The sequence below is a fragment of the Dipteris shenzhenensis genome, chromosome 24 (assembly GCF_047967505.1).
Source record: "Dipteris shenzhenensis isolate YYH24624 ecotype China chromosome 24, Dip_SZ_1.0, whole genome shotgun sequence".
In the NCBI taxonomy this organism is placed as follows: Eukaryota; Viridiplantae; Streptophyta; class Polypodiopsida; order Gleicheniales; family Dipteridaceae; genus Dipteris; species Dipteris shenzhenensis.
Genome location: NC_141619.1, coordinates 17,938,627 through 17,953,348, shown reverse-complemented (window position 1 = coordinate 17,953,348; position 14,722 = coordinate 17,938,627). Strand labels below are relative to the sequence as shown.

At 44.9% G+C, this 14,722-nt stretch overlaps 1 protein-coding gene across 1 annotated transcript in view; it reads right to left on the bottom strand.

Moving 5' to 3' along the window:
- The window catches only part of ILA (putative protein kinase regulator ILITHYIA), a 210,060-nt gene that overhangs the window by 118,708 nt on the left and 76,630 nt on the right, over window positions 1-14,722 (bottom strand). Inside the window, exons 14-15 of the mRNA XM_087395165.1 lie at window positions 9,532-9,651; window positions 9,354-9,413 (exon numbers count right to left, since the gene is read on the bottom strand). Of these exons, the coding sequence (XP_087251291.1) occupies window positions 9,354-9,413; window positions 9,532-9,651 (180 nt within the window). The remainder of the gene's footprint in view (window positions 1-9,353; window positions 9,414-9,531; window positions 9,652-14,722) is intronic.

Below are 14,722 nucleotides of genomic sequence, written 5' to 3'. Positions count from 1 at the left end.
TCGATTTCGTCCGAGTGCCTAGATAGATTGATTGATATGGCCCACTCTGCAATTATAGTTGACTTTTTTTCTATGATTATGATTCTGTTAGCATAGATTCGTACTCAGCAAGGGTCCTAGCGTACCCTTTGCTTCAGCCCCCTGAGGCTTGTATGAGTTCGCTTTTCTGTGTACTTTGTCCCATAGGCCCGTGAGGCCTCCTATGGACAATAATATTTCTCTCTCCAGAGCATGCCCGCATTCTCCACGAGCATGGGACCCTTATTTAGGCACTCAGACACAACATCACACAGCTTCAAGAGGAGCTCGCGACCCTCAGAGCAACGCCTGGAGGGACCCCAATCACAAAGATGGAGGCACAAATAGCCACGATACAGTCGGCTATAGCAGAGACGACTAGATGGGTGGACGTGGCGAAACGGGAGCCCGCAATGGCAACCGTTTCAGCCGCCATACAGGAACAGCAACAGAGGGCTTCGAAGGCCCTCAACATTCGGATACGAGTAATCACGCGAGATAGCACCAGCACCATTACGACGCCCATGGAGGAGGTGATCACCTTTGTGACCACCACCATGGGGGTCCCCGACCATGGCATAGAGGGAGCATGACATGTTGCGAGAGACCCCAACCAAGAGCAGCCCCTAGTCATTCGCTTCGGAGACTCACATGCTCGACTAGCGACACTACGACGCTGAGCCGCTCGACGAGAGCATCCCACCCTGTCCATGGACGAGGAATTGACACCACTACAGATTGAGGGGCCACGAGTTCTTCTGCAGCAGCAAGATGTTGCCTGCAAGAAGGGAAAATGGGCCGTGGTCCGAGATGGTAGGTTAATGACCGGCACCGTCTAGCTCCCACCCGTACCCCCTAGGGGGACGGGACCTAAGAGACTTCATGTATCACAAACTTCACCGTAGCACCACTCCCTCCAGGAGCTGATCACACATACCTATTCTTCACTATCGCCACCCCACGCTTAGCCACACCACACACACCACATAGGAAGCACGACACCTACCACGACATATACTTTGATCACAGCCTCTCACCGGCCTACTCTGAACGCCTAAACAGACTCCTAACCTACATCGATCACATACCACTCACAGAGGACCATGCTGCCCTAATTAGTCGCACACTCCACGAGGCTGCCCTCCAAATCTTTCCCCACACCACACGGTCCACTAGACCACCACCTCTTAGTTCTCTACCCTACAACAACTGGTACGATGCGGAGTGCAAGGCTTATCACTGACAACTCCAACTTGAAACCAGATGTCACCTCCCAAAAACACCAGATGCGGTACACAAGTACTGATGTCTTGTACGTCGGAAGAAGCAAGCATTTCTTCGTCGAAATGAGGAGCTGCTGAACATCTTGTACAGCAACAACTCTAAGGATTTTTGGCGGAGATTCCTTGAGCGTAGGTCTCCATCACCCCTCACTGACACGAGAGTTTGGCACACGTATGCACACCATCTTTATGACGTCCCACACCAGCCCACTCCAGATCCCATACACACACCTCCCACCACCACTTGCACGTTGTTCACCAGAGGGGGAATCAAGGACGCGACATTGAAACTGCACAATGGCCAAGCTAAGGATCACGAGGGGCTATACACTGAGTTTATCACATATGGGATCGACACGTTAGCCCCGATCCTAGCAAAGCTATTCAATGACGTCATTTGCCTTGGCTTCCCCTGCACTTGGACACTCAACACCATCACCCCCATCCACAAAGCAGGGGATCTCATGGACCCGAGTAACTACAGGACTATCATGATTGGACATGTGATGCCCAAGATCTATGCAGCTGTATTGGATGCGTCGGTCAACCTCTTCGCAAAGATGAGAGGGCTCAGAGCAGAGGGTCAGGCCGGTTTCAAGCGAGACCATGGGACTATGGATCACATACTCACACGCAGGAGTGTCATTGAGGAGGCCAGATCACATAAGGAGAGAGTATATTGCTGCTTTGTGGATTTTCGCAAAGCCTTTGACACAGTACCTCGAGCTCGTCTCATCACACGCCTACAGACACTGGGATTTGATCAGGAGATCATCTTTGCAGTCATGGCAATTTATGAGAGAGTCTCAGGCCAAGTTCGGACATGCACAGGTTGGACAGGCGCAGGCGGCAAGTTGGACAGATGAGATCTTGAGTACCATAAGGGGTCAAACAGGGTTGTCCCTTATCACCAACCCTGTTTGGCCTCTACATCGATGAGCTTGAGACTTTCATGGGCACGTTCAGAGGGACCAGTTGCTCACTTGTCGAGATGATCATGAGAATTCTTCTTTATGCAGATGACGTGACACTCTTGTCATCCACACCCGAGGGGCTCCAACGACACCTGAATGCACTGCAAGCTTTTTGTATATCCCATGATTTGGAGGTCAACCTTGGCAAGACCAAGGTCATGATCTTTAACACCTCTCGAGCAAACATGCAACAGAAGCAGTTCACTTTCGGTGGGTCACCAGCTGAGATCATATCCTCATACACTTACTTAGGGATCATCTTCTTCGGCTCGATTTTCACGATGAGACCAACGATCAAGAGAGACTAAGTAGGGGATACGCCTCACTGGCTCGGCTAGAGAGACAATGCTTCCACTCCCACTTCCAAAACCCTCAAACCAAGGCTCTTCTCTTCGACTCCTTGGTCCAACCAGCCGGTATGTATGGCAGCCCTTGTTTGGAGCCTGACATGTAAGAGATAGAGTGGACACGGGTGGAGCGCCTGCAGATCCTCATGCTCTCACGGATGATCCGGGGGAAACCGTCTGTATCACATCACATCATTCAGGCCGAGTTTGGTGCTTCTTCACTCCAGCTAGATGCAACCTTTCAGACCATCACATATCTACACCGGGTTAGATCATATGGGGACTCCACATCAGGGAGACAGAGGTTGCCATGGTTGGCTCTCGATTCCTCCATGAGGTTGGAGGCAGAGGAAGACGAGCAATGCTGGTATGCACGGACTAGACTAGGGTTTCACATCGATAGGATACCTCCTTTTCAATACTGTTTGGATGCCCCTCCAGTACTCCCACCCACCATCCCGATCGGGCCACACACCAACCAGGTCATTCGAGAGGATCTCCTGCTGCATTCAGGACCTGGTTGCAGCCGAGGGAGCTTCCAGTGAAGCTGAGTTTCTACAGAGATTACTATCTTCGTATTTCGGAGGAGGGATGCCTCACTCACGACGGATCTGCATCAGACAGTTTCGAGTATCATCACACTGCCTCCACATAGAGAGCGGCAGAGCAGAGGGGATTCCTAGGGAGCATCGCTTATGCATATTGTGCGACTGTCAAGAGGTTGAGTCGGAGGAGCATTTTATTTTCAGGTGCCCAGTGTACTACGAGATCCGAGGTCGCTACCACTACCTCTTCAGAGACGGCACCGGGCTCCTTTCCAGATTCCTCACCTTCCCAGATCAGAGATGCCTCGCGGCCTTCATTCACGAGGGGGTTCAACACAGAGAGTACTTACTCAGGCAACACAGCTTGGCCACATTATCAGACACCTTTCAGAGCAAGGTCACATAGTTCTTTCCATCGAGTGACATTGATCGTCCGGTCTCTAGCCACAGACGTGACAGACACCTCGACTCGTCAACCGCAGCACGACACACGAGACATCGAGGGGACACACAGATCACTCTGAAGGACCTCCCGTCATTGTTTAGACATGGGATACATCCCACGGGAGTCACGATGGCTCTGGTTTTGGATCGAGCCTCGTCCAAGACACCAAGACGCATAGCACCCCTTGACGGGCACCGGTGTCCCATCACCGGCTATGCACCAGCCAGGGCGACATGACATACGGAGGATTCCGCTCCGCTCCAGTCTTTTTCTTTTCATTGTTACACTCAGATGTATTTGATTATGTATGATCAGACTTAGGATTCAGCACGGGTGATGATGCTCATTTCAGTAGCTCCACCCTTACTGTGATTTGTATCAGGTTTTCTTCTAGTCTCATAGACCCATCAGTCTTCCGAAGACTCTAATAAAATTTCTTTCTTCTCTCTCTCTCTCTCTCTCTCTCTCTCTCTCTCTCATGGGCCCATTTTGGCCTTTAGTGGACAATAATACACTTTCTTTCTTTCTTTCTTTCTCTCTCTCTCTCTCTCTCTCTCTCTCTCTCTCTCTATATATATATAGAGATAGATATATAGATAGATAGATAGATAGATAGATATACACAGAGACAGAGAGAGAGAGAGAGAGAGAAGAAAGAAATTTTATATATGGGCCACCTATCACGCGAGCTCCCGACCCACTTGGGAGATGACGCAAACCTTTCACATGCTTCAAATATTTTGATTTCGGTGGTCCAAGATGTAGCTATTCCCGTGACTTACTCTGTAGCCCGCTCCCCACATCCCAAAATCTATGGTTTGATGACCAGTGGCGAGAGATGAGATTTCACCTCACACGAGAGTAAGCTTTGGGACATGTGACCACTAGCAACATGTCTTCTCTCCCTAGACCCACTACAAGCAGGTTGTTCACAGCACAGAATGTGTGAGATGCTTTACACCAACTCCACAATCGGAAAGCCCATGATCACGAGGGGGTACGCACTGAACATTTCGCACATGGACAAGAGGTCCTGGCCCTAATCCTAGCATAGATGTTCTACACCACGATTATCCCCCTGCTTGGAGTACCACCACAATTGTGCCGATACACAAAGCAGAAGAGCCTCTGGACAATCGGATATTGTTCCCTCATGATTGGTCATACACTAGCCAAGATATATGGGTCAGTACTAGAAAGAGAGATCAGCTCCTACACGAAGAGCCACCCTAGCACCGGGCTATGTATTTCGATCTTGAGTCAGAGTACTAGCTTTTTATTGCTTTTGTTTTAGCTTACGCGTATTACTCTGCAAAGGGCTTTAGCGAGCCCTTTGATTCAGCCCATAGTGGCTTATATGGGTTACATTTTGTGATTGTACTTTGTCTCATAGGCCCATGAGGCCTCCGAAAGACGTAAATACATATTTCTTCTTTTTCTCTCTTTATTCCACCACTAATCCAGCGGCCACTTGATCCATCGTGACCTTCCTTCTAGGGGAGGGGCTCCCGTATCTCTACATTGCACAAGACTTGACTTTGCATTTTGTTCATCTATGACGATGGTGCTAAAGATGATGGTGGTGATGTTCATTTTATGACTATGTATTATTGGTGTTCTCATGACTATGTAGAATTTTGCAACTGCAACCAAACTGTCTCCCCCATACTGACCTTGCTCCCCCATACTAACCCTGAAGGGTAGAGTTTGAATTTTTTAAGGAAAGAGTAGGTTTATTCTCTTTTCAAAAAAAGTCATTAAGAAAAATCTGCTACCTTTAGAATGACTCCCAAGAAGAGATTGTTGAAAATGGGGAGAGGGTGAGAGACAAGATCTGAGGCACGAACTGATGTTGATAGATTGATATTATCACAACAAGTACATAGCCTCTTTTATCGGCTGGGCAAGCCTTATCTTCCCACACAGACACCTCATAGATGAGGCCACACACAAGAGAATCTAGATCCTATAATTTAGGGGAGGAATCACACCTACCACATGAGGTGGCACAAGTGGCCTCGACTCTTCACACTCACACAACTGTAGGACACTCCTGGGACTCTAGGACCACACACACTAGGACTCCGATTCCAACAAACCCCCCTTCGGAGCTAGGGTGAGAAAACTATGACATCATCCAGACTGTGCATCCCAGGCAATCTCAGAGGCTAACAGCTGAGCATAATTCAGAGGTTGAACCAAGCACTCTCATGGCTTAGGTGTCAACGTGATCAAAGACTCAAATCTGAGCATGGATGCATGACCAACTCATAGGTCTAGGGAGTACATCAACATCCTGGAACTCGGCCAGGCCTGATAAAGAAAAGACATAACAACCCCCCTGTCTCCTAACTGGGTACATGGAAATAAGTGGAGCCTTTTATAGGACAAGGCACACAAAATGACAAATTATTACATCATTTTAGGGGGACTACCCAAGGCAGAGTACCTAACACACATGACTCTAGAAAGCCCACTCTTCATCTATCACCTCATGGCGGGATAGACCAGAAACAGCAGCAGTGCAGGCCTGTTCCTCAGGTCCGGAAGGTGTAGCTTCATCATCTTCGTCCTCGCTCTGCTCCGCAACCAGATTGGCATGTTCTTTGGCTTGTACCTTTGCCATCTTATTGAAGCAACGATCCTTTGGATGGCCAAGCTTCTGACAGTAATTACATTTAAGAGCTTTTCCTTTCTTCTTGGGCTTATTCGTGAGAAAGAATGCTTTGCCAGATTCAAAGGAAGATTCTGCTTTCTCTGTAAGCCTACGGTCCTCATCAATGAGATGAGCTACCATATCCTTAAAGCTCATATTGCGGCTGACTCTTAGGAGAGCAAGGATCTCATTGTACTTGGAAATGTCTTCAATACTTGAGAGATGTACAGCAACTTGATCATCATCCTCAACAATGGCACGGATGGTAGATAATTGTTGGAGAATTGACCCAAGATTGCTCAAGTGTTCATTGAGGGTTTCAGTTTCCTTCATCTTGAGCTTGAAGAGTTTTTGTTTGAGAAATACTTTGAAATTATTGATCTTATTTCCAAACAAATTCTCTAATTTTTCCCAAACGTCATTTGCAGTCTTATCAAAATCCACATGGTGGATAAGGTTGTCAGCTAAAGCTAGGCCAATGATAGCCATTGCTTTATCATTTTGGTTCTCCCACCAACTGATTCTAGCATCATCACTTTGGGGTTTTGGCTCCTTGCCATTGGTGATATTCCATATGCCTTCTCGCATAAGAAGCAGCCAGAGTTTTGTCTGCCAAGTTGGGAAATTGCTCCCTGAGAATTTCTCGATGAACGAGAAGTTTTTTATGCTATCCATTGGTGGGAAGGTCTTAGCTGTTATTACAGCCAGTGTCTAAATCCCTTACAAAATGTCAAAAAAGGCCCAAATTTTACATGGTAGAAGCTTCAATTATGCCAAAGGAAGACACAAGACAGAAAAGCCCTAAATTTTTGGGTTAGGGTTGCTGCAAAATTAGGGTTTGCAAAAAATTGGGGCTTTTCTAAATTTCTGACAGAAGAGTTCTCGTTCAACGGTTGGGAACCCTCACATCATGAAAACACCCAAAAAATTCGAGAAGTTGAGCATAAATTGTAAAGGGGCGAAAATTAGGGTTTCGGGCAGGAAATCGGTCACGAACAGGGCCTGTGGCAGTCAAAATGATGACTGAATTGCTGCAGCATTATCTTCATATGTTGGTGGAGAGGAATCAATTGGAGATCTTCAGAATGGCGAGCTTCGACACAGATAGAGCAGGGTTCAAGTCGGCCTGAATAGAGATAGAGCAGGGCTGCTACTGCATCAAGGCATCCTCAAGAGACAGGGAGGCAGCAAGGAATCAATGAGCCGAATCATGGACAACAGATCGTGAACAGCAAATGGCAGGATACGCCCTGTCCAAGTACTAGGAAGAATCGACGTACATATCCTCTGGCGCAACAGGAAAATAAGTTGCATGATCAACAGAATTATGCCAGCAGCATCTGATCCATTCCGACTGAGAGAATTACGAAAGGGGAGCTGCAAATCGAAGCTCAGACATTGAAACCTTGTGGATGCAGATTCGGTGAGTTAACAAGTAGTTGCAGCATCAGGAGAGGTGAACCACGTAGGCAGAATAGTGTCACACTGAGCTGATGCTAAAGAGCAGTCGATGATGAGGCTTGGGTAGGAGCTCATGTGGAACTAGAGTGGCCCAGCAGAGGAGAGAGGTAGCAGGTAGGATTACGAGGGATGCAAGAGCAGATTGCGAGGGAGGCATGAGCAGACTGCGAGGGAGGACGGGCAGAATGACGCAGCATCAGGGAAGATAGTGGGCATTCTCCTCCACGCGGCATTGCTCCGTCAGGCTTTCGCCCATTGCGGAAGATTCCCCACTGCTGCCTCCCGTAGGAGTCTGGGCCGTGTCTCAGTCCCAGTGTGGCTGATCATCCTCTCAGACCAGCTACTGATCGTCGCCTTGGTAAGCCGTTGCCTACCAACTAGCTAATCAGACGCAAGCCCCTCTTTGGGCGGATTCGGAACGGCCTGCTGGTCAGCAACGTAGACATGGCGACGTGTGGTAATGTTATCGCAAAGACATGGCGATGAGGCAAGACTCAGTCAGGGAAGACCTGCTCTGATACCAACTGTTGAAAACGGGGAGAGGGTGAGAGACAAGATCTGAGGCACGAACTCATGTTGATAGATTGATATTATCACAGCAAGTACATAGCCTCTTTTATAGGCTGGGCAAGCCTTATCTTCCCACACAGACACCTCATAGATGAGGTCACACACAAGAGAATCTAGATCCTATAATTTAGGGGAGGAATCACACCTACCACATGAGGTGGCACAAGTGGCCTCAAGACTCTTCACACTCACACAACTGTAGGACACTCCTAGGACTCTAGGACCACACACACTAGGACTCCGATTCCAACAGAGATGGATCTGCATGGCAATAAGCTGAAGCTCAACATGGATTCAGCCCTCTTCTCCTGAATCTTAAGGTTAACATGTTCTTAAATCGACACCTTAAAAGTAGCACATACACTGAAGCCCAACTTTGAACCTAGCGCACAGACAGTATGAAGATAAAAACTCCCAGCACCATCAAACTAATACCAAGCTGATGTATACATTAAATGCATCACATCTCAATGTCCATCAACATTGAATCACACAACAAGTCGATGCATATATAGACTACATCACATCTCCTCTATCAAACTACAATGATAAAAGAGATGGTAAGCTGATGTGCGTGTGTTTGTTCTGGTCGTTGTTTGGAAGAAAAGAGGTGGAAAAGGGGAAAAGGCAGGGAAAGGGGGGGGGGGGGGGATGGGGGCAGTCGCGGGCTCGGGCGGGGGCGGGGGATGTATTGATACAACATCCAGCACTCAAAATAAAAATGGGAAACCTGGATCCAACTAACGAATTCGCATAAAACATGAAGATAATATTGTCGTTGAAATTTGATATCGTTATCCTAAACTTTATCAGATAACACCAGTAGACTAGAAACAGTTACTCTGCTTCCAATGTTACTAAAAGACATGGATTCCAACAGCCTGCAACATTATCCTAGACTTCATCAGAAACACCAGTAGATTAGAGACAGATACTCTGCTTCCAACTTTACTAATAGATACAGCCTGCAATGTACCATCTCCCTGAAGAAAGCAAGATTTCCTTTGTTCAGTCAATTCTGGTTTCAGGACAAAAAAACAATCCCATAAATTACCTTAATATCACTGTCGCACAGCCCATCATGGGCACTCCGATCAATTAAGCTTTCCACAGCCTACACCATCCAGCAATAAAGAAGCATTTCATGACTCAGATAGAAAAACCTCTAAATCTCTACACGAAATCCATGGCGCCTTGAAAGATAGCCAAAAAGGCATGGTTAAGGATGGTACATGAAGAAAATTTGGAAAAAAATCCATAGGTATAGTTTGCATCACAGTATGAAGAGCATATAGTGATGCTTGAGACTCAAAAACCCTTCGACTAAGGACTCCAGATTGTCCCAACAAAACCTGCCACCCTCACGAGTAGTCCCTATTAGAAATTCATTTAATCAATAAGCACTACATGAAAGAATTAGTCATGCAACAACTCCCAGAGCCAAGCAAAGCAACTTTAACAGGAATATCAAGGACCAGAAAAATAGGACTTTAAAAGAGCAGAAGATATTGCTTCGTCATAGACTAAGTATTAGAAAATTAAGGAACAAGTTGTGCCAGAGACAAATAGCCCAATCCTTCATGGATTTCATCTGTAAATTAAGCCATTAAAGACAAAGGAGCTTGAAAACTGTCTATTGCACTCAGTATTATTACATCTGGCAGGAAAAACAACAGTAATACATTTGCGTAGCTTTTGTAGATACTCATATCTGTAAACGGGGCATCCACAGAAAACCAATAACTGTTGTCAATCAAGCATTGATCCGTGATGCCTTGCCTTATTACTCTTTCTTTAGTTCCTAAAATCGCATCCTTGCTCAAGGGCAGCTGAAAATGTTGTTTGCTATATGTCTGTTATGTTTGTATATATACAAATGCATACATATATCTACACATACATCAATATCTTCGTCTTCATTTACATCTACATGAACAGTTACATCTATACATGTATCTCTGTGTGCATGTGTGCATGCACGTGAAAAGAACATGCCCAGCGAAATGAGCAGTGCACTTTTTACGTCAAATCCTCATCATACTCACCTCTACAGTTACAACCATCATGCATAGCCAGACGTAGCTATCATGGAATCTCCATAACATCAACGTGGGCGCAGAACATTGGTTAACATGTGCATACATGCACACATCAATATACACTCGTACAGCATGAGCATCCAATCGTATCTATGCTACAACCTTTTTTTGTCGACACTATTATTTCAAGTCACTCTTTATGTGGATAGTTCCCAAACTACATGGTTCTATGCAAAAGAGCTTAGACAAGGCAGCCAACAAGGCAATGCATCACTTAAAATAGAGACCATTAGTAAGTGGGTTGCAACATGGACAAAATTATTTATTATGTCATCTTCAAGCCCTCTTACCCAAAACCATCTCTGCCAAATATTCAAGATCTATTGCACTTTTATTGCATTACAGAAGACCTTAACAGCTCCCTGACATGCACATATAGTGAAGCTGTGCTTAATTATTTGAGTTACTATAACAAAATTCAGCAAGGTAAACTAGCAAATCCCAGAAATTTCCAATGCCACTCACATAATGATTTAAACACTCATCCAGGATTCCTTTCTCCCCGTTTTGCCCACCGTTGGTTTCACACTGAAGTAGGAGTGATTTGACACTCCAATTGTGAACAGATGTCTTTGCTAACCCGTCAAACCTCTATATGTATGTATGTCCTTGGCTGGAGTAAATAAGCCGTGTTTACCCTTTCAAGGGAAGTGACGGAAAATAATTCCAGATAATTATGTTCTTCAAAAAAATCATTCAACCAAATGTCATTCACACACCAAGCAATTCAACTCAGCCGGTTGTATTATTTTGGACAAGGTATACATGTTTGCGCTTCTTTTTCCTAGCACTCAATAACTGCATCTATCTAGCGCCTGCCTAGTCCCCGTCCATGGACCATAACCTTAGATCCATCCATGGCACATATATATACCTTCATAATACTAGAATATATCCAATGTTCTTAGAAATTTTAAGTAAATGAGAAAAATAAAATATAAATTTAACTTATTAAGGAAAGCTATAATACCCAAGCGTATGCTGCCATGTGGGTTCCAAAAGATTCCAGAATCTGTGGTCCCCATCCATAGCAACTTCCTGTCTCATAACTCCAGCAGCCACATTAATGAATTGTGCCTCGATAAATTGTGCCTTCTTATTTAAGGTGACAGGCTCTGTAAGGACATAACCATTAAAAACGGGCCTCTAATAATGTAGCCTGTTACCTTAAATAAGAAGGCACAATTCATCTCCACTACTCATCCCACTTGTTGTTGCAGTTCATTATGAGTTATGAAGTACCTATAATCCTACTCAGCAAGAGGACGTTGTGGATACTGTCTCCATTTTAAAAGTAAAATAATTGCAACATTTATTGTTCATGAGTGTGGTCGTTCCTTGAACCTCCTTGAGATTGCTGAAGATCTAATAAAGAACCCCATTAAATCACACTCCATTTTCAATTTTCTTTACATAAGTCTTTGTTTCATATGATAGAGAAAAAATAAAAGGTTCCATGGTTTATGAAAAAAAGCAATCTTTAATTCCAGAAAACTTTGTGGAATCTCCTCTGGTGCATTCATTTGACGGTCCTTTCATGAAAGCGTTAAAAAAAACTGGCAACAAGGGCTAAAGTTAGCTCAAACTTGCCTAGTGAGAAGTAAGCAAACTATGCACTTTGTGAGAAACAAGGAGAGCAAGAGTGAGCAAGAGTGAGAGCTGAACGTAGGTCTACTCAATAGTGGACTGAGATGAAGTAAGTACAAAAGAGAGATGAGAGGTTTTGCCTAAGTGACAAAACCCTATCTTATCCACTAACCGTAGTTAGGGATTAGACTGTGGTTAGGGGGAAAAACCTCTAAGAGGGAAAAGTGCCCCTTACCCACTTATTACAATACATTGGCCACTGCCTAGAATATGATAATAATTTTAACACCCCCCTTGCAGTGCCAATGTGGTGTACTAGGTAGTGATCAATCACCAAAAGGACATAAGTTTAGGACACTGTGAAATGCCTCAAACTTCTCACATGATAGGAGTCCAAGCTCTTGATCCAGACCAGACCATCCAATGGTGTGTGCACTGAAATGAATTCACAAAAGCTTGGCCATTCTTATATAGAAGAGAATCCCACTTTTTGAAAAGCATCATTGGCTAAAATTATTGGCCCTTTGCTAATGCCTATGTCCTCTAGACCCGTTTTAGCCTGCTTTTGCAATCCAAAGGCCCCATAACCCTACTAGATTAAGTCTACTGATGCAAGGATTAGCGTCCAAGTACATAACATTCTTTCCCTCTTCAAGTGTTTAGCCTTAAATGCAAAGTTTGAAAAGTTCTTCTACAAACTAGCAATTGACTCCTAAGTTTAGTCTTTGAAACCTTCTACTTGTATCTCGTAAGCAAAATCTTTGCAAACACTATTTCTCTGCCAATGAGTACAAAGAGAGAGAAAAAAGGTCACAAAATATTGTCCTACGGGGTCTATCTGAAAAAGAAAAAGAAACAGCTCTCTCACTTGCAAAGGACATAGAAGACTTTTTTACTGAGCACTTTGCCATGCAAGAGGTTGTGGTCTTTGGGGCACACCGGGTAGGAAGAAAGAGGGATGAAAATTCAAGTCATCAGGGCAATTGTTTGCACAATGCTTGACACACGTAAGAGAGAAATCATCCTGGACAGCAGCAGGATTTATTTAAAAGGAACACCTTTCTACGTGACAGAAGACCGCACCCCTATGCAACAAGAAGAAAGGAGACGTATGTATGAGACCCGAGTCAAAAAAAGAGAGCAAGGAGCTGAACAAGCTCAATAGGAACGCAAGGCCTATGGGACCCAGAAGAAGCTGAAAGTCATGTTTTGGAATTGTAGAGGCTTTCCTTGGCATAAAGGAGCTGGTCTGAATGAAGTGTTACATGATGTAGACATTATCTTTCTTGCAGAGACTTGGGAAAGGGATATACCCAGGATTCCTAAAATGGATGGCTATTTGGTGCACTCCGTCTGGCAAAAGCAATCAGGCCTACGAGGGTGGTGCACTCCGTCTGGCAAAAGCAATCAAGCCTACGAGGGCAGGGAGGGGTAGCATGCATATACAAAGACCATATACACGACAAGATCTCTATGGTCAAAGATGACATCCATAAGCGCTACATATGGGTTATGGTAAAAGGAAGCTCTTTGCTATTGTATATTGCAAGATGCTACATTCCTCATAGAGAATCCCCCTTCTACTAGAGGAATGAGATTGACCCATCCCAGCCATTTGGGGACCTATGCTTAGATATTGCTATGTTCAGCAAACAAGGAAATGTTATGCTTATTGGGGACCTAAATGCACGCATAGAAGACTCACAATTTCAATATCCCACACAGCAAGAATACATAAAGGAGCATGAGATAGACATTGACCCCAGCTGGTGTAGATGCTCGAAGGATAAAGTGGTGAATGCACATGGTACAGCATTGGAGCATTTGATGAATGGTATGCACATGTTGGTGGTAAATGGCACAGCCCTTTTCCCAAAATCTAATTCCCCTACTTGTTTCCCTGCCAGTGGGGGGGCTAGTGTAATTGACTATGCATTGATTCATATGGAAGCTTGCAATCTTATACACAATTTCTCACTTGGCCCGAAATCTCTTGATTCGGATCACATACCACTCTATGTAGAGCTTAATATATTGCTGGCCAAGGCAACTTTGGAGGAGCATAAAGCAGCTGAGTGTGGCTATCAGGTGAACGAGGCAAAAAAGGTGGAATATGCTGAAAGTTTAGAAGCATGTCTGCTGAGAAAACAGAAATTTGGCTGGGCACAATTGAAGAATGCCATTCTCACCACAGCTAAGACAGTTTTAGGGTGCAAAAAGAACAGTAAAGAGAGTAAGAAAGGGCTGCCATGTAATGACTGGTTTGATGCTGAATGCAAGGCAGTTAGGAGTGCACTAAAGGGGATTCCAATGGAAGATGAAACAAGAGCAGCCGAGAAGCAGTTCCATGCTCTCACACGTAAAAAGAGGCATGTTTATATTGAGAAAAAGGAATGGTCAGATGCAATTGATTTTGTCAAGAACCCTAGAAGAGCATGGAAAGGAGTTAAACAAAGGCCAAATGACATCATGGGAGATTTTACAAAAATAGAGATGCTTGAGTATGTTCAACAACTCTACATGCATCCCAAGGCTCGACCCATGGCGAGCATGTCTCTCAGTGGTAATACTCAAGTTATTTTCTCATTGGAAGACGTGCAAGATGGCCTAAAGAAAATGGCAAATGGGAAGGCAGCAGACACTATACACCTCACAGCAGAACTCATTAAGTGGTCCAATGAACACACGCAAAGGCACATAGTAATGGCACTATACCAAGCATTCGTGTATGGTTTCC